The sequence below is a fragment of the Talaromyces marneffei genome, chromosome 6, assembly GCF_009556855.1.
Source record: "Talaromyces marneffei chromosome 6, complete sequence".
In the NCBI taxonomy this organism is placed as follows: Eukaryota; Fungi; Ascomycota; class Eurotiomycetes; order Eurotiales; family Trichocomaceae; genus Talaromyces; species Talaromyces marneffei.
In genome coordinates, this window is record NC_072353.1 from 37947 (window position 1) to 60824 (window position 22878).

At 47.2% G+C, this 22878-nt stretch overlaps 8 protein-coding genes across 8 annotated transcripts; 3 read left to right on the forward strand and 5 right to left on the reverse strand.

Moving 5' to 3' along the window:
- Window positions 1-1871, reverse strand: EYB26_007525 (uncharacterized protein; the record flags this gene model as incomplete). The annotated part of the gene is made up of 3 exons (XM_054266791.1): window positions 1-435; window positions 493-653; window positions 716-1871. The coding sequence occupies 3 exons, from the start codon at window positions 1869-1871 to the stop codon at window positions 1-3; spliced, it is 1752 nt and encodes a 583-aa protein (XP_054122766.1).
- A 367-nt stretch (window positions 1872-2238) lies between these two features.
- EYB26_007526 (uncharacterized protein) lies at window positions 2239-4382 on the forward strand (the record flags this gene model as incomplete). The annotated part of the gene is made up of 5 exons (XM_054266792.1): window positions 2239-2360; window positions 2408-3043; window positions 3107-3310; window positions 3367-3632; window positions 3745-4382. The coding sequence occupies 5 exons, from the start codon at window positions 2239-2241 to the stop codon at window positions 4380-4382; spliced, it is 1866 nt and encodes a 621-aa protein (XP_054122767.1).
- A 357-nt stretch (window positions 4383-4739) lies between these two features.
- On the reverse strand, window positions 4740-6782 carry EYB26_007527 (uncharacterized protein; the record flags this gene model as incomplete). Its single annotated transcript, XM_054266793.1, has 5 exons — window positions 4740-5230; window positions 5332-6306; window positions 6375-6414; window positions 6479-6575; window positions 6658-6782. 5 exons carry the CDS (start codon window positions 6780-6782, stop codon window positions 4740-4742), a joined length of 1728 nt encoding a protein of 575 aa, XP_054122768.1.
- A 1444-nt stretch (window positions 6783-8226) lies between these two features.
- EYB26_007528 (uncharacterized protein) lies at window positions 8227-14536 on the reverse strand (the record flags this gene model as incomplete). The annotated part of the gene is made up of 4 exons (XM_054266794.1): window positions 8227-8280; window positions 8338-11756; window positions 11826-14164; window positions 14229-14536. The coding sequence occupies 4 exons, from the start codon at window positions 14534-14536 to the stop codon at window positions 8227-8229; spliced, it is 6120 nt and encodes a 2039-aa protein (XP_054122769.1).
- Window positions 14537-15455: 919 nt separating this feature from the next.
- On the forward strand, window positions 15456-17355 carry EYB26_007529 (uncharacterized protein; the record flags this gene model as incomplete). The annotated part of the gene is made up of 8 exons (XM_054266795.1): window positions 15456-15542; window positions 15685-16298; window positions 16357-16421; window positions 16487-16550; window positions 16652-16751; window positions 16868-17096; window positions 17155-17197; window positions 17307-17355. The coding sequence occupies 8 exons, from the start codon at window positions 15456-15458 to the stop codon at window positions 17353-17355; spliced, it is 1251 nt and encodes a 416-aa protein (XP_054122770.1).
- A 595-nt stretch (window positions 17356-17950) lies between these two features.
- EYB26_007530 (uncharacterized protein) lies at window positions 17951-18631 on the reverse strand (the record flags this gene model as incomplete). The annotated part of the gene is made up of 1 exon (XM_054266796.1): window positions 17951-18631. One exon carries the CDS (start codon window positions 18629-18631, stop codon window positions 17951-17953), a length of 681 nt encoding a protein of 226 aa, XP_054122771.1.
- A 556-nt stretch (window positions 18632-19187) lies between these two features.
- EYB26_007531 (uncharacterized protein) lies at window positions 19188-20636 on the forward strand (the record flags this gene model as incomplete). Its single annotated transcript, XM_054266797.1, has 3 exons — window positions 19188-19448; window positions 19511-20032; window positions 20106-20636. The coding sequence occupies 3 exons, from the start codon at window positions 19188-19190 to the stop codon at window positions 20634-20636; spliced, it is 1314 nt and encodes a 437-aa protein (XP_054122772.1).
- Window positions 20637-21059: 423 nt separating this feature from the next.
- EYB26_007532 (uncharacterized protein) lies at window positions 21060-22370 on the reverse strand (the record flags this gene model as incomplete). The annotated part of the gene is made up of 2 exons (XM_054266798.1): window positions 21060-21131; window positions 21279-22370. The coding sequence occupies 2 exons, from the start codon at window positions 22368-22370 to the stop codon at window positions 21060-21062; spliced, it is 1164 nt and encodes a 387-aa protein (XP_054122773.1).
- Window positions 22371-22878: the final 508 nt, after the last annotated feature.

Below are 22878 nucleotides of genomic sequence, written 5' to 3' on the forward strand. Positions count from 1 at the left end.
TTAAACAGTCTTGTCATCTGCAACCTTCTCATCAGACTCCAATGCCGACTCCTCAGATGTTGTGCCTGCCTTACTCTTGGGACCCTTGTTACGAATATCGACCCAGCCCATGGCTGGAGTTACCAGACAGGCAAGGCTAGCACAAACTGCACCAATGTAAAAGACTTTATCGAGACTGTTTGAATAGGCACGTATGACCCCAGCTAGTTCATCTGTGCTCACAACAGAGCGGAAGGCAGTTGCACCGGCTGCGATGATTTCTGGGACGTTGGCGTTTGGTGCAAACTTTGGTATCTCTGTTCGCAAGCTCTCGTCCAAGACGGTATTACCGACAACGAGTAAGATAGAAGTTAAAAGCGACTGTGCGAACATCATAAGCGAGTTAGCCATAGAAAGTTCCTTCGGCTCCAAACTCGCTTGCATGGCAATAATTGGCTGCGGCATTGTAAGCTATGGTACCTTTACTCAGCGAACAGGTTGCAGGCTACTCACCATTTGCATGACCATGCCACGACCTACACCAGAAAGTACTTGATATCCAAACCATTTTCCAAGGGAGCTATCGGGGACAAGTGTCGTAAAGAGACCGGATCCTATAGCCCCAAGCACTGCACCGATAAAGGCATAGGGAATAACGAAGCCAGTTTTGGAGACTAAAGTCAGCAGGTTAGTGGATGAGAATGGAAGGTAAGGTTCAACGTAAGGAAGAATTTACCCAGAATGCCACTCAAGACGGCGAAGATCAGCTGTCCTATAATGCTGGGGAGCAATTGAACTCCGCTTAGAAGCGGCGAACGGTTCTGCACTGCTTGGAAATATGTGGGCAGGAAGTAGCTGACGACGAAGAGGGTAACCATGGAGAGAGCCTGCATTAAACAACTCGCCCACACTGGCCGCTTCGAGGTCATTGATTTAGGGATCAGGGCTTCATCACCCAGCCGCCAATTCCAAGAAAACCACAAGAGAAAAGTTGCCCCAGCGCCGCAGAATAACCCAATTATAGTAGCTGAATTCCAAGCAAACCGATTGCCACCAAGTTCGACCGCTAGAAGCAGCTGAATCACTGACCCTGCGAAAAGGACGAAGCCGATGAGGTCAAGGTGATGATGTAAATTCCTAAGTACAACTAGCGGATTCGGCTTTTTGACTTGATCGGGTATATGAATCCCAAGGAGAAATAAAATACAGACACCACCAAGCGGCAGATTGATGTAAAAGCACCACCTCCATGTAGTTCGCTGAGTAAAAGCGCCACCGATGAGCGGGCCTAGGACCACGCCCAGTTGACTGACCCCCATCATGATTCCAGTAGCCGTTGCTCGTTTATTTAACGGCATGCAGCTGGCGATAATGGTCAGCGCACCACTGATGATGCCGGCACCTCCCATGCCGGCGATAGCGCGGCCAACAATCAGCATGGCAGAACTGGTGGCAGCGCCGCACAGAACAGATCCAATCTCGAACAGTGTGAAGAAAATTAGGAACGTCCATTTTGAGCTGAAGTAATGGTATATTTTACCAGTTAATGGCAACAGAGTGGCGCTACCTAACTGGTACGCGCCCCCGTACCATCCTACGTCGGCAAGGGAGTTGAATTGATCGGTAATACGTGGAATAGCAGTTGCAATGATAGCGGTGTCAAGGAACAACAAAGCAGCAGCAAGCGTGACGGCAGTGTTCACCATGTAAAATCTGATACCCGAAATGTAATCATCTTCCTGTCCCTGTCCATCAGCTTCCAAAGACTTATTTGCGCTCTCTGAGCCGTCAGTCTCTGGAAGCTGGGTCGATTTCATGGTCATGGGCTTTTCTGAAAGGTCGAATCCAGGTGGCTGGACTGACATCTGCTCTTGTTTCTGTGTCTCTGGCATGATAAGGTTGTCGAGACACCGGTTAGAAACTGGTGAAGTCTACCGAGTACAGTTATAGTATGGTTGAATACTCGCTTCTGCCCATGTCGCCAATAATAAAGAGCGAAGGTTAGGTCACAAACTGCCCGATTCTGCCTTGATATGAGGTTTGAAGGAAAACCGCCCGGATTTCACCACGGAATTCCGCTCGAATCCCGCCAAGTATTACCCCATTCACCCTGCCGCCGATTTTGATGACGAATCCCGTAGCGACTAACCTTGAGGTAATCCTAACGTCGCCCTCATCACCCTGCGAAGATGGTTTACATTTCAGCGAATTCCGTCAACATCTAATCACTTGCATGTCTCACCCATCACATTGACTGCCATGGATCAAGCGGTGAGCCGTAGACCCAACGTCGTACCAGCGCCATATGGAGAGGCTTGTACAAACTGTGCTCGCGCAAAGTATCGATGCACCTATCGACCTGATAGACGACAATGTGAAAGGTATCTATCCATTAAGTACATAGAAAACAGTGGATTAATTGTTTCAGATGTCTCCGATTGGAGAAAGAGTGCGTAACGCCCGTCTCAGCGCGAAGACTGGCTAGCAAGCACCTGATGGAATCTCGCGTCGTCGAGTTGGAGGAGAAGATCGAAAGTCTCATGGCCCTGCTCCAAAATCAGGCGGCTGAAAAATCGCATCCTCACCGAACCTCGCCTCCAGTGGCTATCGGTACGCCGACCTCTAATGGATTGTCTCATCGCGATCGAGAAAGCCATGACAGCGCGTTTAACACCGATCCTCCGAATCCAGAATTAGCCGGGCCTGTTCAATCAGACCTGCTAGCGGTAGGTGAAAGTGTATACCAACATCGGTCACAGTTCGATATCCTCACATCGGCTTTCGAGCCCCAGCCGCTTCAGGCCGAGGACTGCCTAGTATACTTCCATTCGCGCATGCTTAGCTTGTTTCCTTTTGTGTATCTCCGCCCAGATATGAGTGCGAGACAGCTTCGAGAATGGTATCCTTTTCTGTGGGTCAACATAATGGCTGTCACGGCCAAGCATGTGATAGGCCAGGAGGTTTCCATGACCGATAGCATTAAGCGCTTCGTTGCGCAGAAGATGGTTGTTGATAATGAATCAAACCTCGACCTTTTATTGGGTTTACTCGCCTTTATATGCTGGTAAGTATGTTTGATCTATATCTTATACTGTACTCTATTAATTAGCTCGCGATTTCTTTTCAGGTTTCATTTCCATCATAAGGGCACGTCATATATCATTGTAATGATCTCACTCGCGCACTCGATCATTACCGACAAGAAATTGAACAAAATGTCTCTGGAAACACAAGCTACCACCCCGTGCTCAAACCCACCGAAGCCATCTCAAGAAGCCAAGAGTATGGCAGAACGACGAGCCACACTAGCATACTTTCTCCTGGTCTCCCAGTGAGTTCTCAATGATTTTGCCTGGACATAGCTGCTAACCACATGCGAACTGATAGAATTTCATATGCAAAAAAAGAAATTGATGCACCGGAGTGGACCCCGTTTTTGGATGGGTGCCTCCAAACACTCTCGCAGTCTCCAGAATGGCCAGGAGATGAGCAGCTCGCAGCCCAGGTGAAAATGCAGTTACTAGTCGACCAATTAAACCGAGGTCCATGGAAGAATCAAGAGCTACAACCATATTGCTCTTCTTATCTTGAAGGACTGCTGTCACAATTGGAGAAAATCAAGGCGCAGCTCCCTCCCAGCCTTACTCAAAATGGTCAGTATGCGTCCGAGTCTTTCTCAAGGCTTAGTGAAAACATTTTCTCTCCTCTTTCAATTTGTTCTATCTTGGAAATATTTACTAACTTGAGAAAATATGAGTCTTATAGTTAACATCACTGCCCAGCTTCTTTATTCTGAGCTAGTTATTCAGGACGCCATCTTAGCGAAAAACCCAGTCTCCCTGTATAGCCCAAACTACAAGTGGCATCAGTTACTTGAGGCGCATCTCAAAACTATTACACATAGCTTTGATCAATTCTTTAGTATGCAACAGGATCAATACCCGGCTATGACCTTTGCCCGCTGGTGTCAGATGGCCCACGTCTTGATACTTCTTCATCGCCTGTTCGTGCTCAACGACCCGTCCTGGGAAGCGCGCCAGCGTGTTAACTTGTTTGCGCTAGGCGATCGCCTGGTCAACATCTTGGCAGAAACAGGGGCGAGTCGTGGAGGTGGTACACCGAGCGGTGCAGACGATAGCATATTCATCAGATTCTCTAGGATGATTAAATCCATGTGTAATGCCTGGTGGGCCGAGCTACAGTCCCCAGAACACAGGCAACAGTCTGGCGATCGCCACTGGCAGCTGCAAGGCCTATATCCGTCCCAAAACACAGACCCTGATATAGTAGCTCGAGGCGGGCTTCTTGCACAAGGAGGAATGGCGGCGTCGGGGCTTGTGACTCATCAGTATGGTATGATGTCTGACGACGATTGGATGAATGAAATTTTCAACCTACATTAAATAGTTGCGGGATTTCCTTGCAAGAAGAAATAGTTACGAGAAAATCGAATTGAAGACAATATTTTCAGTCACTAGTGACTGAACAGTCGCTGCTAAAAATGGGTTCCAAGATACTTTGTGCCTAGATCAGAAGATCCGTAGCCATAGAAAATTAAGTAACAATTATTACCTAGCGGACTTAAGAGACAACAGAATTTCGATAGCGCCTAGCCTGACAGATTCATGCGTAAGGCTTTTGCGAAGAGTGTTATAATGATAATGGTATGCCATTTATCGTATGGACATAAAGCAGTACAAGGGCCAAGAAATTCAATTGTCACTTTGATGTTAATAATATTCATGATGTAAATATTCTATTCAGTGTGCTGCAGCTGTTGGATTCTGGTAGCCAGGATCTGTTTTGAATCCGATGCTGCTCTCGGAGAGCTCTTCGCCATTAAGCAGAGCGAGGATATCCTTGTTGCTGGGAGCCACCTTGAATGCCTTGCCTGGATGCACGAGGCCGAGCTGTCCAGTGACCATGTTCACAGACAAGCCGTCGATAACATCAGATCCAATTGTCTCGACAGTGAACATGTCCTCGGGCCGCAGCATTTGGCGCGCTCGGATTGTCTGCAGGATATGCAACTGGTCAGGCGTCAGGACAGCCTCAAGTTCCTTGAGCGCGGCGCTGTATTTCTCGTTGGAAAGATCGTCAGGGTCACTGATGGCGAGAGAACGCATCTTCTCTATAAGGTTTTGTTTCTCTTTCGAGTCTACTTGGTGGAAAGCGCGAAAACAGAAGTTGAGCGCCTGAGACACTTCAGCTTGCGAGAGCTTGCCCTGAACATCCACCGTGCCCTGGATAACTGTAGAGATACGGCTATTAGCAAGTGCCTCATTATATGTGTTTATCTAGGAGAAGGGAGAGTTTTCCCTCTCCAAGGAGAGGAATGGTATATTAGCTTACTGGGTCTAAAATGCTTGAAAGCCCTCTCAAACGTCTTCTCGTCAAAATCCGAGATAACAGGCTCATCCTTCTCATTGATTTGTTTTAACGCGGTAGAAACAATAACAAGGAAGCGCGTGTATGATTCTGACACTTTCTTGGTGTGCCAGATCGCAGCTCCTATCTCGGAAGTTTGCCCCTTGATGGATGCGCAGATGGTGGTCGCTGCCGAGAAACCACCAGTCAAAGCCAAATGGACTCCAGAGGAGAAGAAAGGGTCAATAAAGCAACCCGCGTCGCCGGCAACGCGGAGATAGGGGCTCGAATAGGCCGTCGCATTGTATGACCAGTCCGAGGCTGACCTCAGTTCAGTCACAAGTTCACCGTTCTCAAGTAGAGCTTGCAGGCCTGGAGTCTCCCTGATGGTCTGTAGGTAAACATTCTTGCCGTCCCCAGCAGCGCGCTTTTTGTCAGCAAGTACCTTTTGGTTCATGACAACACCAACGGACCACTGGCCGTTGTGCAAAGGAATGTACCACGTCCAGCCGCTGGCATCGGCGATGGCTTCAAAATACGGGCAGCCCTCACGCGAGGTGCCCTTCTCGACGATGCCGCCGCCGGTCCAGTAACCCCAAGTAGCAACACTCTGAAGCTGCGCTCCCGTATTCATCTTACGATTTTTCCAGTACTTGGTACTCACTAGGCCTTGGCGGCCACTGGCATCCACGAGATAGTCAAATTTTATGCTACCCGCATCACCCGTATCCTTGTTGACCCATGATGCGGAGACCGGACGACCAGGGTCTGGAATCTCGCAATCAGGATCATCACTGCGTGGGAGGCCAGAGGGAACGAATTCAATAGAGTTCACCTTGACGCCATCAAAGATTTTGGCTCCGCTTGTACCGGCGTGTCGAAAAAGAAGGTCATCTGCCTGAGAGCGAATGATGTTGAAGCTGAAGCCATTGGGACCTCCGGCACCAACGAAATCAGTATCTATGTTGAGGTTTTGCCAGGTCAGAAAATAGTCGGCTGGGAGTATAGCTCGAGCAGATATAACCTACAGGCAGCTGGCTTGGAGTTAAGCTTGAAAAGAGCGCCATTCTGTGACACGAAAATTTAGTCAATAATTCACAATATACAATTTCAATAGTCCACGAGAACGTACCTTACGGATAAAGCCATGGGCATCGAGCTTCTTATCAGCTTCGATGAAACGTAGGTAGTGCCGGAGAGATGGGAGCATGCTCTCGCCAACATGGTAGCTAAATCGGAGTTAGCTCTGTGCAGAACTGATAGCTATTAATGGTGTAGATGTGATCTGTTGCTCTAGAAGGGAGCACTGACCGAGGGAATTTCTCCGCTTCAAGAAGCACTGTCTCGATACCTTCGCGTGCTAAAGCAGAGGCGCAGTAGGATCCTGCAGGTCCACCTCCAATCACGAGGACGGTGGTCTTCTCGGGAATCGCCATGGTGGTGACAGCCTGTATATTGGTATAACTATGGTCTTCAGTATAGATGGATTGTTGTTGTCCAAGTAGCCTTCGATGCGAAGAAAGTAGGACTTCATTTTATATACCAGCCAACTACAGAGCTCTTAGACTCAACAGTGGTTCTGTTTGACCTCATCATGTATTGAATTACAACTAATTCCCCGAAAAGCTGAGATAGACCAAATCTCTGAATGATTGACACTCTATTAGAGATATCTATAAGGGGCAATTCGCTGCTTGGCACGATTATACAGACTTCTGTCAAGAATACTAATTCTGTTAGTAGATTTACTCATCAATACTATGTTTAACTTACGCAGTCTTTGATCGAAGTGGTCTGATCTCGCCACGGCTTTTTCCGGCTACGTACTTTAGCCAGTCATCGGAGATCAGTATCAATTCCGTTCGAACTCCGCTCGCCAATCCATCTAATAAAGACCCAATTGGTTCGAATTTCATCACAACGCGCTATTTAGATAGGGGAGGAAGATCGGGCAATTTCAATTCGCTTTGCTGCTATTTTCAGTGCTACCATTTGAAAAATATTGTAAACGATACTAGGGATAGAAGGGGTGGTAAAAAAAGGAAGAAATATACTGACAAAATTTAATTCCTCTGTTTGCCATTTATACCTGAGCTACTTCTCTGGTAATTAAAGGAGCGTACGAATAACTTCATTCCCCGAGCTGCAATTATCTCTAACATACAAATCTAAATGATATACACAATATGCTACTTTATGCTTAGCCTAACCTCTAGGGAGAAGGGATGTGGCTCTTACATTAGTATCCGCGCATTCAGGTTCTGGGTATATCGTAATCCTCTTCTTGATATTGTTTGGAATGATGGCGATGACGTTTTTATATACGGTTAAAGAAGATTCTGAAGATGCAAGACATACCCCATATATTGGCAATAAAACATAAAACTCTTGACCATGCTTAGCCCATTTGAGGCATCAGTAACCGAAAGATCATCTGTTGGTTGCATGATTCGTGTCAGTCTTGGTAAGGGCTTTTTCCACAATATCGACACACATGTTCCCTTTGATATCTTGCATCCCACATGGAAAGAAGGCATCGCAACATGGATAAGATATGCAGAATCTATCATAAAAATTTGAAGCAATTGTGTCTGTCCAGGGTTCTTCGGCCGATAAATTTCAGACATCTCCAGTGTACCATTGAGAATAATACCACATCAGAGTAAGAAGTTCTATGCTATCTCACAAATTCCCTCAAACCTATAGTATCTTGCTCTTGCGTAAGCTTCACCTGCTCTGTTTATTTGTGCTCGATTGAGAGACAAGTGCTCTGCGTCGTGTATACTTAAGAAGCCTTCGAAGGAAGTATCCATATATGAATAAATATTATTTTGAAATAGCATCTATGTCCCAAATCAGCCGCATAGGAGATTTGCAACTTTAATGTACATAACCCCCAATGGCGTTCTTGCACATCTGACCAAGCATATCAATCTGAGAATTTGGCTAGTCAGTAGCTGACTTAACAGAGCTTGCGAAGTCAGTACTTACAGTTGGAAATTTCATGAATGAGCCACCCATGGCGTCAATTTGCTGCAACACAAGCGAAGGTATAAGCTGCTTCCATGCATTCTCCATCTTGGCAATTTCTTGCTTGGGAATGATAGCTACAGCGCTACAGGGCTGTGAGCTGAGTGGCGCTGGTGTGTACTTTCTGAGTGCATTTGCCATCGCCTGCATGTGCTCTCTCTGCGCAGTGCTGGCTACCTGCACAAGCTTTACAGGTAAACGACTGTCGATCGTGTCCACATCCGCAGGGTCGATCAATAAAAGCAGATCAACTGTGTCTCCTTCGGCTAGTAGGATGCGCACGACCTCAATTGCTAGAATAGAACTACTGGACATACCAGCAATTAGGTATGGCCCACGAGGTTGTTCCTTGCGCAGTGTTGCAGCATATATGGAGGCCAGACTAGGGATAGTAATGCTTTCATCAAATAACTGTGGTTCCTTGGCAAATGGCGATTCCACTCCAATCTCACAGAGGCCTGGTCCCAAGCTCGGTAGCATCATGTAGTCAAGTACTGAACCAGTTTCATCTGCTAGAAGGAATAGCTTGGTACTGCCAGGATCTCTGCGACCTCGAAGGTGAACTATGTTGCCCGTTTGTGGAAGGAACACCGGTGGTTGCGCAACGCCTACATGCTCCGGTGGAGTACGTGATATGTCTTGTACTATCTTCTTATTCGCCTCTCCTAAGAGATCTATTGGCTGTTGTAGAATTTCGTCTTCCTTTCTGCCGTATCTTTCCATGAGGGCTCGCTTCGCGTCGCCCACCGTCTCGTACTCAAAAAAGAAGTTTGCTTCAATATCGACTCCCGTGTGGCGTTTGAGTAAGGATAGAATCGTGAGCGCCATTAGAGAGTCGACCCCCAGATCGGCGAATAGTGCATTGTCATCCAGCAGGTCTCCCATGCTACAACCACTCTCCGTCGCTACGATGTTCAGCACCGTATCCAAGAGGTCAGGCTCTGCAGTTGATGGTGGTGTCCCTAATGTCAATGATGATGAAGAGCTTGAAAGTAGAGCTTGTGGCAAATCCGCATGGTTTACCATGGGGTGTTGCACATTTAACGTAGGCATAGTAGATAGGGGCCCCTCATTTGAGTGACTAGGGAAAATATGATTTTTGCTTATAACTGAAGCTTTAATCCCTAGTATGCTGTCCAGCGCGACCTTCTTCATCTTTTGAAACTTCAAGCCTGTTGTCACCTGCGTGAGGCGCCCAGACTCCGCTTCGAAAACGTAACAATCACCAGTGATTATTGATCCTTGAGAAGCTTCCTGCATGCACACGTACGAGAAGTAATCCTTGTCGCTCCGCGGCTTCTCGATTTCGCAGCGTTCATGGAATCCAACAAAAATGCAGGCAATGTCATCCTCGTATCGCATCCCGTTGTTTAATACGAAGCCGGCCAGCTGCATGACAGCATCAATGCTATAAGGGTCGAAGCAAAATTGATTTGGCTTCGCGTCATCTTGTAGCGTGTTTGGCAGAAATCGTACCATCCCAATTGCATCATGCGACTGTGTGTCCAATGTTACCTCTTCAAGCGCGCGATAGCGCTCGCTATAGTCCACCACGTTGCGGAACAGTTTATAGACAACAGTCTTTAAGAGATGATGTGCCCTTCCGCTCTTTCTATGCTCAGTCAAGGCTTCCATGCGTGATTTGACGAGGAATAAGGTCTGCGCGTTTGAGATCTTCCAGGCTGAGGCATACTCATGATCGAAGTGAACCGTACATCTGCCATGAGTCACGTCCTTTTCGATGCCTGTACGTGAATGAAAGGAGACTGTGGCTGTCATTTCCTCGGTGTTATAAACACTTGTGGTATATAGGACTGGTTTTGGATTTCCAGGCGTAAGTACTAGCGCGTGCGCCATTTCGAAGTCACGGATGGTCATGGTTGGTACATCAATGCTATCTCCATGGAGGTGAATGTGAGTATACTTGGTTGCTGTCATGGCTATGTCAATAAATACACCGGCTGGGCAGATAGTTTGCTGGTTGACAACGTGGCCTTCAATGGCTTGGAGTAGATGCGTGTCATCAAGATCTGTAGAAAACACAACCGTGAGCTTGTTGTCGTTGCTGGCGTCCAATTGTGCAGATACCACCCGATTCACCGACGAAGTTGGAAAGCCATTGAATGTTGGAGCCTCTGACAGCTTCAATTTGTCTGTGGTATTCCCCTTTTCCAATGATGGCTCCACGTAGGAAGTCCAAAAGTTCTTGTTGTCAAAGGCATACTTGGGGAGATCAAGCAATGTAACTGAGCCCGTAAAATCCCTGTGGACCTCGACCCAGTTCACGGATGATCCCGTTTCGTAGGCCACTTTCAGGACTTCTGAAGTGGTGACCCAGTTGTCAATTCTCGGCTTAAGGGCAGAAACAAGCTGAGTACTTGGTGGCAAGTCGAGTGTTCGTCTAAGCAAGCCAAGGCATACCGGACTCGGGCCGATCTCGATAAAGGTGGTATTGTCCCCTACGAAGCCAGCCTCTCGCATCGTGTATAGTGCTGTAACAAAGTTTACAGTCTCGCGAGCTTGGCGGACTAGGTAAGTTGGGGAGAAGCCTGTTTCCACCATTCCTGTCAGGGAGGATATAATGGGGGTATGCGGTTCATTAAACTCGACGCCTCGTGCTAGGTCCCCGAACTCTCGGAGAACCGGCTCGATCTGGCGTGAATGGAAGCCATAAGGAGTCTTAAGAATTGTCGTCTTGATCTCTATTCCTTTTTCATTGCTCTGTTGTTGTAGGTGACTCTGCAAAGCACTGATACTCTCCATCTTGCCACTAGCAACAGTCACCGACGGTGCATTGATACAAGCAATGTCACACGACACGAGTCCATAAGTCTCAAAACTCTTCTTCAAAGTTTCGGGATCGTACCCAGTTGCTAGCATCGCATACTCGTTCAGCTGAAGATTTTTCTCCATCAGATTTGCACGGCTACCAACGAGATACAAGACATCACCAGCGGACAAGACTCCGGCGATGTTTAAGGCCGCGTATTCACCCAGACTATGCCCGATTACTAAATCGGCTGTGAGTCCCCAAGATTTGAACAGGTGTGCAAGTGCCATCTCGAGTGCCACAGTAGCTAGCTGTATTTGCGTAGGCGACCAACGATGTGCCAGATCCTCAACATCGCTGTTGTCCTCGTCGGCAATGATGCCCATAAACCTTGGTAGGCCCGTGGCCATAGCTGTTTGCTCATAGTCTAGCAGCGTACTCGCAAAAAATGTATTGGTTCGGTATAGGTCACGTCCCATGCTCGCATACTGAGAACCTTGGCCGGTGAAGAGCCATATTAAGGATGGCTTCTTAGCTTTACCATTGGAAGCATTATGCCCACTGCCACCAGCGCTGCTCTTAGCAACGTCTCCACGTAGTTGTCGTACAACTTTAGAGAAATCAGTTAATGTTGATGACTACCTAAAATGTCAAGAACAAAGAAATGATATATACTGACTGTCATGTAACGTCTTTCCCACATATCCTACACGCAGCCTTTCGTGTATACGCCGCGCCGTTGTTGTATAAGCCAGATCTTCCAATTTCACTTGCGAATTGCGAGAGATGTGGTCTAGTAGGCGTTCACGATTTTGGTTCAACGATAGCTCCGTACGAGCAGAGATGGCCACCACGTGGCCGCCACGTGGATCAGGATTCTTCACAGGCGAAGCAGGGGGCTCTTCGATTGCTAGTGAGGTGTTTCCGCCAGACGCATCCAGACTGTTGACCAGTAATTTGAGCTTTCCATCACCACGAGGGCTTGCGCGTAAGTCCACTCCATGCTTGGTTGTGATGCTGACATGCAGCTTGTCCAGTGCCGGGAACTTGCGATTCAGTGTAAATGGCCATCCTGGTTGTGGTGGTATTTTACGGTCACGCATCATCATTAGTACCTTGATCAGTGATGTTACTCCAGCTGCTGCCTCACCATGACCGACCACTGCTTTCACGGCACCGACGTTGAGCGGGTTATCGCGAGTACGATTCTGACCGATAACGTTTAAAACGGATGTCATCTCCTCCAAATCGCCGGCCTGCGTTCCCGTACCGTGCATCTCGACATAGGCGATCTCGGCAGGATCCAAACATGACTGACGCAGCACTTGACTGTATATCCGCTCTTGTGCTTCATGACTGGGGTGAGTAATGGATGGCGCCGTGTCACTGTACGTCCTGGCCCAGCCTCTAATAACACCCAGGATATTGTCATTTTCTGCTAGAGCATCTTCCAATCGCTTGAGTACTATCATGGCGACACCCTCTCCTCTAGCGTAGCCATCGGCATCGTCGTGGTAGGTACGGCAACCATTAGTAGGGGAAAGCATGCCAGCCTTACTGAGACCAGAGAACGAATTAGGTGATACTAAAACAGACCCTCCACCGGCCACCGCCGTATCACACTCCCGGGCGATGAGAGACGAACAGGCCAGTGAGATGGCCGTAGTGCTACTTGCACAGGCAGAGTCCATGGCATAGGAACCGCCACCAAATTTGAAGTGATAATTTAACCTGGACGGGCCAAATGCGCGGCACACACTTGGGATGTAGTAAATGTCAATTCCTTGGTTATTAAGTACCTCATGCCAGTCTTCACCAGTCTGGCCCAGAAATGTCGCAATACGGTTGGTCTGGGTAGCTGGAGTTGCCCCTGGTGAATACCCTGCCGACTGCAAGGCTTCGTAAGCGGTGGTCAGAGCTAGTCGTACCATTGGGTCCATCTGTGCTGCCTCGCGGGGCGACACGTTGAAGAGCCTGTGATCAAATAGACCCGGGTCATCGAGAAATGCACCGTGTATTGCGGTAGTGGAGTTCTTCTGTTGTCCTGTCGGGTCGTAGAAATCATTCAAATCAAAACGACTTTTGGGCACCTTTTCAATATGACTCCGACCCATCAAGACATCATCCCAAAAGCCGTCGACTGTATCGCTACCAGGAAATCGACCAGCCATACCGACAATAGCAACTCGTCCACATCCGCCACGTGTATTCAATGTTGCATCAGGTCCGTCGAAACCGTTGTAAGCATGTCCCCTATGGTATGAAAAGCCTCGTTTCTTAAGCGCCTGCTCGACTGCAAACTGATGATTTGTTGGGCTAATAGAAGTAACCTGCACAGGTATTTTGATATCCAAATAATTGGTCCAAGTCTCGATTATATCGCTGACTCGGAGTACACTGTGCATAATGTCGGGGATAATATCAGTAAGTAGTTCACCAAGTGTGGCATGTTTGTACTCTTTGCAAATCGATGGTGAAAACATCCTTGCCTTAGACCAATCCAACGGGTTGTCAAGCACTGCCGAGACTCCAAGAACTTTGTCGATATCAATAGGCATCTGATAAGGATTGTGGCCTAGTGCTCCGGCATCTGTATGAGCGTGAGGCAGGCTACCAAGCTCCTTAGACCAGTTATGCAAGCGGTCTAGAGAACCAGGGGGACCGAAAAGAGTGACCCAGCTGGTAGATACAGCGCCAATTGCTATCTTTCTAGGCGTTGGTGTCTTTTGGGATTGATGAAACTCGTCCAGGATTTTATTGGCCTTATCTTCTAACAAGCCAGTATAGGTCCGTGCCCATGTACCATTTAAATTCCCCGTGCCTAGCATTTGCATTCGTCGTCTGCCTTGGAGAGCAAGACGAAAAGTGATGGAGATGATCTCGCGACTTAATGTAAATAAGTCTGAGGTATCTTTAGCAGCAACAACGAGGGATGCTGGGAGCAGCCCAGTGCAAAAGGCTAAGACATTCACTGGGTTCTCTGAGGTGCCTAGGATAGCCGGGTCTTTCTCTGCGAGGCTATAGCATCATTAATAACCTGCTATGTTTGGCTCCCCATTTGGTGTGTCTCTTAATTACTCACAATATCAAGGATCCGAGCCGGCCAATACACATCAGCATTGTCGCTACTATCATGTTGGCATTGCCATCTTGGTCCGCATTCTCTTCTGCTAGGCCCAGCAGAGTATCGAAGTTCCCTGCCCAGCCATGCTCCGTCCGACTGATTTTAGAAATTTCAAGTTGCAAAACATCCGTTGCTTCTTGAAGGAACCTCTTGGTAGCAGGAGATGACTTGGCATTTCGGACTAAAGCCTGAATGGAAGAAAGCTTCTCTACAGTTTGGTCTCCGAAGAGCAGCAAATGCTGTGGTTCTGATCGTTTCTGCTCCATGTTGTCCGATTGCTCGGCAGCGGTGTACTAAACGACCAATTGGGAAGAACTTGGACAGAGTAGATTATACAAGTAGAAAAGATCACACTACCTTGCATTGCAGGACTGATGCTATTCTTGAGAACAGTACAAGATTTCCAATACCGGAGACAGCAAGCAGATCATAGCCAGTGGAGCCAGTTTACTCATTTTTTCTTTCCACGTTCCCAAACATGCCTATTTTATTATTCTAGAATCGTTCCTCGCTACATCCATCTATGTACCGAAAAGGATCTCAGTGGGACCACTAATAAAACTATAACATGGATACATTAGTGCAGATTAGCAAGATGCGCCGAGAGCCTTGTCTTTGGTCCTGATTTGGATATAATGATCCGTTGAGATAATTACCGAGCCAAGATATCAGTCCCCCTCGCAAGAGTGAGTTACGTATTTTAAAACTTATCGAAATACAAATTAGGGGGCCTTAAGAGCAAATCAATTGTCATATGTGAAACTATAAATCTAGATTCGGTGATTCAAGCATGTACATGCATGGATATGTATAGATTCTCAGGATATACATATGTAGTTAAAAGCCAAAGCCTAGAGTCTCATATTTCCTAAAGGGGAATTGAGTGCACATACTGCAGTCTACCTTTCGATTTTTAATATTTCCCCAAAAAGCCAAGGTATTTACCATCCCCTAATATAGTGTAATACCGCCGAAAGAGGAATTTCTCGCTGAATGGTGTTAAATGTATCAAATTACGAAATATACAAAAACAAAGTAGCGCAAGGAAAAACGTTCTGAGATTGAAATAGTAGTTGATACTCGCCGTTCCTAAGAAGGCTAGGGCATTGTTTGGTCTCAATAATTTCTACTTCTGCACGAAGAATACAAGGCAGTTCAATCGAAAATATCTTCAATCAGAAAAGCATGGGTTTGAAAGTCATTGTGGTCGGTGCTGGAATTGGCGGCCTCACCAGCGCTGCAGCACTACGTCGTGCTGGTTGCGATGTGCAAGTAAGTATATTTGTTTTAAGGATATTTTCCAATTCCAAGTCTAGAGCGTTCAGTTTGCTCAGGAGGCCTGGAGATACCCACCCCGATTATCATTTAATTATATATTTCTAAGAAAAGAACGAACTCATCATCCTAATGGCAGATCTTTGAGAAATCCGCCTTTATTGGGCAAATCGGGGCTGCACTATCCATAGCGTCAAACGGAGCGCGCGTGCTATCGCGACTAGGCTTCTCGTATTCACGCGCGAGCGCCTGCACTATCTCGACATGGGAGACTTTGAGTGGGCAAACGATGGAGGTACTGAGAAGTGTGGATCTCAGCAGCTCAGAGAAGATGTTTGGTGAGCCGGCGCGCACTGTGCACCGCGTCGACCTGCATAATGAGTTGTTGCGCATAGCTACTAACCCTGATATTGAGGGCGGATCCCCAGTGAAGCTTCATCTCAGTTCTGAAGTCGTAGCTGCTACCTCTGATGGCACCATCACGTTGCGTGACGGATCGATTTACTCGGCCGACGTGGTCATTGGTGCAGACGGGCTGCGATCTGCCATCAGAGATGTCGTCCTGAGTGACAAAATTCCGCCTCAGTCCGGCCACGCAGGATTGGCAGCCTTCCGTTTCCTGGTCGATTCTGAGGAACTCAATATGGAACCTTCATTAAAGCCGCTGCTCGTCAAGCATCAGGGAAGAGCTGTGGCTATTATGGATACAACACGCACTGAAGAGCATCACATCATGTGGTATCCCTGTCGAGGGTATGTTGTGCTTTAGACTGGCCGGGTTTCGTGGTCTTTGCTTACCTAAAATGGATAGAGGAACTGTTCAGAACTTTGTTGGAATCCATCCAAGCAAGACACAACAAACTTGGGACGGTGAAGGTATGCTGAGCATATACACAATGAGTTGAAAATCGACAACCTAATTAATCGCGAAATTATCCAAGCTGCAAAAATCGAGATGAGAAGGGAATATGCGCATTACCACGAGGATATTGATCACATACTGCGGTGCGTAAGCGGAACCTCGTTGTAGGAGGAGACCGATTGGCTACCTTGCGCATTCCTACGTCGTTTGTGAATTGTCTAACAGAAGGATTTGAAAACTATAGGCTCGCCGATCATGTCAAATGCTGGCCTCTATTCATCCCCGATCCATACCCGACCTGGGTGCGCGGTCGTGTCGTGCTCATTGGAGACGCAGCACATCCAGTAGGTGTTGCCAATCAACCTGGGCGCTTCACATAAGCAGTGAAGTGCTGGGTTTTTTTATGTCCTGAAGAAAGTCGGAGAAAAAGCCAAGGAACTGATCGATTTCTGAATCCTAGATGCTACCATTTGGCGGGCAAGGCTCCAACATGGCGATCGAGGACGCTGGTGCTCTCGGTGTACTATTTAATGGTATTGAAACTAGCCAAGTAGAGGACCGACTTGCCCTTTTTGAGAAAATTAGATACAATCGAGCTTCGCGTGTACAGCTGCTGTCAAGAGCGCGGGTGGGTGAGGAAATGACTGTTGAGGCCCAGGTGCGCCGATATGCCGAGTCACCTGATATATGTGAGAGAAAGAGTCCGTCCTCATTTCCTGAATTCCAGCTAATTAGGGCACTGTGCAGTGGTTCCAACCAATCATCAAGAACGAACCATGCATGATTATAGGTACGTTCTGACACATAACGCCCAACGATGCATCATATTCTCCCCCAAAGAGTAGAGGGACTCAGTGATACGGTACAGGGTATGGTACAAGGCTGATATATTTGAATAGCTACAATGTTCTTGAGGAGTGTGAAAAGGTGCTGAAAGCGTCCTTGTAGCACGTTTGTGACCATATTATGAATATTCAGATAGTTGCAATAGCCTACCGTTACGCCTGCATAGTATCATTGCCACGCAAAGATCTGGAGAATCCAGTATACGATAGTCAAACCTGCTGATAATGGTTACTAAAGGCAGGGTTGATAAAGGCCCAAGTCTTGAAAGGGATCAATTATAGCCAGACCAATACAGACAGATTCGATTTATGTTATTTTCGTACTCTCTCTCTCTCTCTCTCTCTCTTGCCCCCAAGGCTGGAGCGTAAATCCATTCCGAAAGCGACTAATCTGGCAAGGAAATGTGTTATTGCTGTACTTATTCTTTACGCTGAAACCATTAGATAGTTGGCTCTCGGTTGATACGAAAGAAAGAGAATCTGTCTAACTGTTCTGGAAGTAGCTGATGTAGCCCGGCCAAATAAGGAAGAGAGAGTGCGTAAAACATGAAGCAGGTTTCGAATCTGTCGGAACCACTTAAACCAAAAAGGATCTAATATAACACTGCTGTATTTGGATAGCCTTTATAGAATAGACGATGTCTTGAAAGAAGACTTGTGGATTAAAGAATGATGCAGATACAAACAGATCCTCGTGATCATCCTACACTTTTAGACTCCAATTCCTTAATCTTCTCGAATATGCCCACAAATGTCTTAGGGTCTCTCGCACCGTCCAATTGGTACTTGCCCTGCACAAGATAGTTTGGTACACTACTAACTCCTTTCATCTGAACATGCAATATCGCTCGATCTACCTCCTTGCCGCACTCATCGCTGTCCACTATCGCTTTCTGGAAATCCGCGTCGGGAATTCCGACCGTGGATGCGATTGCTCGCAAGGTCTCCAGATCAGTAATATCCCCTTCTTTCTCAAAGTATGACTTGAATAATTCGTCAATTGTCTTACTCTCAATCTCGGGGCTGTATTTCTTGGCCAACCACACCAGCCGATGCGAGTCGCGTGTATTTCCCGTGCGTCCACCAAATTTGAAGTCGATGCCCGTCTCTTTTCCCACAACCCTGAGGCGCTGGTGCATCATTTTGACGCGCTCAGGGCCAAATCTCTGAATGTAGGCCTCCTGCTTGTCTTGCGCTCCAGCAGGACCACGTGGCCAGTCAGGCAACAGCATGTACGGCATGTAGTTTACACTGAACGTGTCGCCGGAGGATGGGTGCAACTCATGGTAGAGGGTTTCTGCGGCGATGAGCTGCTTGCGGCCGACATAGCACCACGGGCAGATGGTGTCTGAGGTGACAGTGATTCTGAAATTCGTCATTTTGGAGCGGTTGAGTTGCTGATAGCTTGGTGTAGTGTGTATGGAGTAAGAAATGAGAGGATAGGGCTTCTCTATTCAATTATTAATTCTTGGAACATCCATACCGGAATCTCATCCCACGCCACATGATCACTTGGCAGCCATTTACATTCATACCAGATCATCTAGTATGTGCGCAGCTTTTTGGAACATCAATGCCTTTCTAACGTGTTTCACGGGTAAATGGCACACCTCGTCGTTCTCGGCCTTCGTGGCAACGGATTTTGCAACCTCGAAACCCGCGCAATACGGATTTCATTGTGAGCGGAAATTGAAAAACGGAATTCCTTTTAGACCAACTTCGGGCAATTATACGGCTGATGGTCCAAGAGTTCGCCGCTTCAGTTAGAGTTGCCTCGACATTGTCCTTGTTTGAATGTAGGCAATAAGCGTATGGTGTAGTACTTCAAAAGCTTCCAGTATTCTGTATTCTGTAGACTGAGTCGCTACCGGTATCCTAACAACAACTCTCCATAATTTTCCTACTTTAATTTCTTACTGAAACATCAGGCTCATTATGTCGACCAACGGACACTCTGATACAGCAGCTTTGCTGACTTCCATCGCGAGCACCATCGCCGAGAAGACGACAGAACTTGCTGACCTGCTCAAGAGCCATAACATTAATCAACCCTCTTTCAGTGAGGAGAGCTATGACCCTTACGCTGGTGAGGATAAGACCGTCCGACGAACTCGATACGAGATAGTCAACGCGGCCGTCGATCTTGTACGGCTTGCGCAGGGACCGGAGGACCAAATACTGCAAACAGCGTGGGCGGTATGTTTATTCCATCCCTTTTGTATCCTCTTATAAAAGTTAGCTAATCAAATCCAAAACAGGCATCCGACTCCAACAATTTGGCGGTTCTTGTCCATTTCGATATACCACAGGCTATTCCATTCGGCTCATCCATCACGGGTACCAAGGTGGCTGCTAAGGTCGGGTTGCCAGAGGATATTGTGCTGCGTATACTGCGCTTTGCAGTGACGTCCGGTTACTTTGTTGAAGAACCAGCAGGATCGTTCTGGCACAATTCCGTTTCGGCTCGTCTGGCTCATAGCAAGCCCCTGCGGGACATTGCACTCACAAGCACACATGAGCTCCTACAAATTTTTACCAAGCTTCCAGATGCGCTGGACTTATTGAAAAACTCAAAGGACGGGGAGAAACCCGCTCTCGCCTTTGACGTAGCATTTCCAGGTTACCAGAAAGGTATCTTCGAGTTTGTGCAGAAGAATCCAGTCGCCGCACAGCATTACCACGCATTTCAGAGTGGCAAAGTACAAACAAGTCGCTGGTCTCAAAGAAACATTGCCGAGGGCTGGGATTGGGCCGCGGTTGGGTCTGGAACCATTGTAGACGTAAGTTTGATAGATGATTTGAGATCGTTTGATATTGACAGTTTGGATGCTTACTTCGAGATTTGCGAAACAGGTCGGAGGCTCACTCGGACAAACCTGTATCGCATTGGAACATGCTAGTCCCAAAGCCCAATTCATTGTTCAGGATGTGCATCCTGGGATCCTCCAGAAGGGACGGCAGGCCATGGAGGCAGGACACCCTGAGCTCGCCGCACGCACTTCGTGGGAAGAATACGACTTTTTCACGCCACAGAAAACATCCGGTGACGTTTACATCTTCCGCCACATTTTCCATGATTGGCCTGATTCTGATGCCATCAAACTTCTGAAGAACCAGGCAGCTGGTCTCAAGGATGGCGCACACCTTCTTGTCATTGAAGGCGTCCTGCCTATGGCCCCCATTAAGCGAGACAACACCATTGATGGTAAAAATATCTGGTTCGAGGATCTGTTTATGATGACAGTACATGGCAGTGGGGAGCGGACATTGGAACGTTATCTCGATATTTTCAGGCAGGCTGATTCCAGGTTCCAGTTCGTGGGTCAAAGAAGTGGTCAGGACGGAGCTTTCCATTCAATTCTGCACTTTGTCTTCAAGGTGTGACAGGATTTTGCCCTTCAAATTTAATTCTACGGACTTGGAATATTACATATTGTTCACTCAACCTAATATCATTTCGTTGTTAAGGTGGGCAGCTGTCTAGTATGAAGCCTCAGAGATTAGTGTAGTTAGAATTTGTACCGCAATCATAGAGAATTTTACTTCAGTGATTAGATTACTCAGCTTCATAGAGGCTTATCAATCAGTAGAGCAAGGTGCTCAATAATCTTTATTTCAGACTCTACACTCAAGAGCTCAATATCATTTCACCAAACGAACGACTTCATCCCAAAACCTTTACACTGTATGTATCCTTCGAAAAGTCTTCAAGTCACTCTGTTACATGTACCACAATTTATTCATAAAACGATTATTTCTTTCAATCGCCTCTTATCCACGCCGGCTAAGCATGTGGCTAGTTGTGTTTCAATTTCCATCAATCTTGACATCGATTGTCGTAATATTGCCATTCATTTTGGTGATTCTCATGACGAGTTTCTACAATATCTTTGAGCAGACTTCCGAGAAACGCGGCCTACAACATGCCGATCGGGGCTTTATTAGCATGTACTTTACCGCGCCTCCAATCAGAATGTATAATCGCAGAAACCAGGGGGTAATCCTTATCAAATTGACCGTACTCACATAAGGGTCATGGACAATCGTAAAATGATTTCCAGGTATCCTCGCAATCTTGAGACGCATGCCTGGAAACAGTTCCTCCCAGCCCAGCGGCCCAAAGTCCGGCGGTCTGTCAAGCAAGAACCTAGTCACCTTGACACTCATATCTAAGCCTGATCTCTCGACTCCACCGTCGGTCAATACGCCATCAGTCGCCCATAAGATATACACTTCGGGCATGCTTGTTTGTGCTGATGATTCTAAGGGTGTCGGTGTGTAATTACCGACAGATTTGATCGTAGCATCGAAGTGCTTGATCAACCATTCTGGTGTGCCCCTGTTGCTGCCACCCCAATTGCCCATGAGATTCCGGGAGCTCAAGTACGAAACGACTTCCATGGGCAGGGCCTCGAAAATTAGCCGGCATGGGGAATCAATTAGAACAAGCTTGGAAACCATGTCGCCCTGATAGATCAATTGCTTGGCGACTTCAAATGCATAGTACCCGCCAGCAGACCAACCTCCCAAGATGTATGGCCCTCGGTGCTGCACGCTACGTATCGCAGGAATCCACAGCTGTGCGAGATATTCCAGACTGCAGTTGAACCAGGCTGTAGCTCCCTCCAAGCTGGAAAGGAACGGGCTGTTCAGGCCGTATAAACATATTTCTGGACCTAGAAGAGGTATTCGCGCGTATGCCATGCCCGTACCGCTTCCGTCAGGGAGTAAGAAGATGGTATGCTGCGCTTTCTGCGGGTCGCCTTGAAGCCGAATAGCCAGCGAAGACGGTTTTTCTTGCCTGAAATCCGAGTCCTTGTTTGTCTGTGGCCTGGTACTAATCAACTTCGGCATCGTGTTTTTCTTGCCGCTTGTGGTTCTCGAGGCAATTTGTGCCAAATGTTGTTTCAGGCTTCCGACCGTATCGCAGGTTTGGAAGACGTTGGGGCCGAGGTTCACTGCTGTAACCTCAGCGATGCGGTCAATTATAAGCTTGGAGAGAATATCATCGAGGCCAAGATCGGCGAAATACACATCGTTGTAGAGCTCATCGGGAGACACTCCAGTTTCGCTTACGATGATCTCTAGAACATGGTCGACGAGGTTTATGCTGGCCATGATCTTTCTGCTAGGAAAGTAACTGGCTATGTAAGTACTATGAATGGTGTATAGAGGCAATTGGATGGTAGTGCGGTGAGCCGTAAGACGGCCGCTTAAGACTATACCATTGTACCTAGCATCTTATCCTGACCAAGCAAATTAAACTACACTATAAAAGAAATTGAAAGATCAGATTATGCGTATACATGGACTACCCATAAGGGAGCATTAGTCCGGACGATACCCCAACTGTAATGATACATGCCCTTATACCGTCCTTCGCCCGCCTCATGCAGGTATTTTCCGGTGAATTCTCGAATCGTTCCGCATTGTTGCCAAAATCAAGTATTTTGTTTTTGTGCCCAAAAGTTTCTTTCCGGTACTTTACCCTCTAGATTGATTTTAATGCGCCGAAGCCCTTCACTTTAAGACGGATTTATCACTACCAAAAATACTCTGTAGGGATGGAAAAAGCCCGCTATTTCCTTTTTGTTGCTTCAGTGGTGCGAAAAGGTATTACAAATAT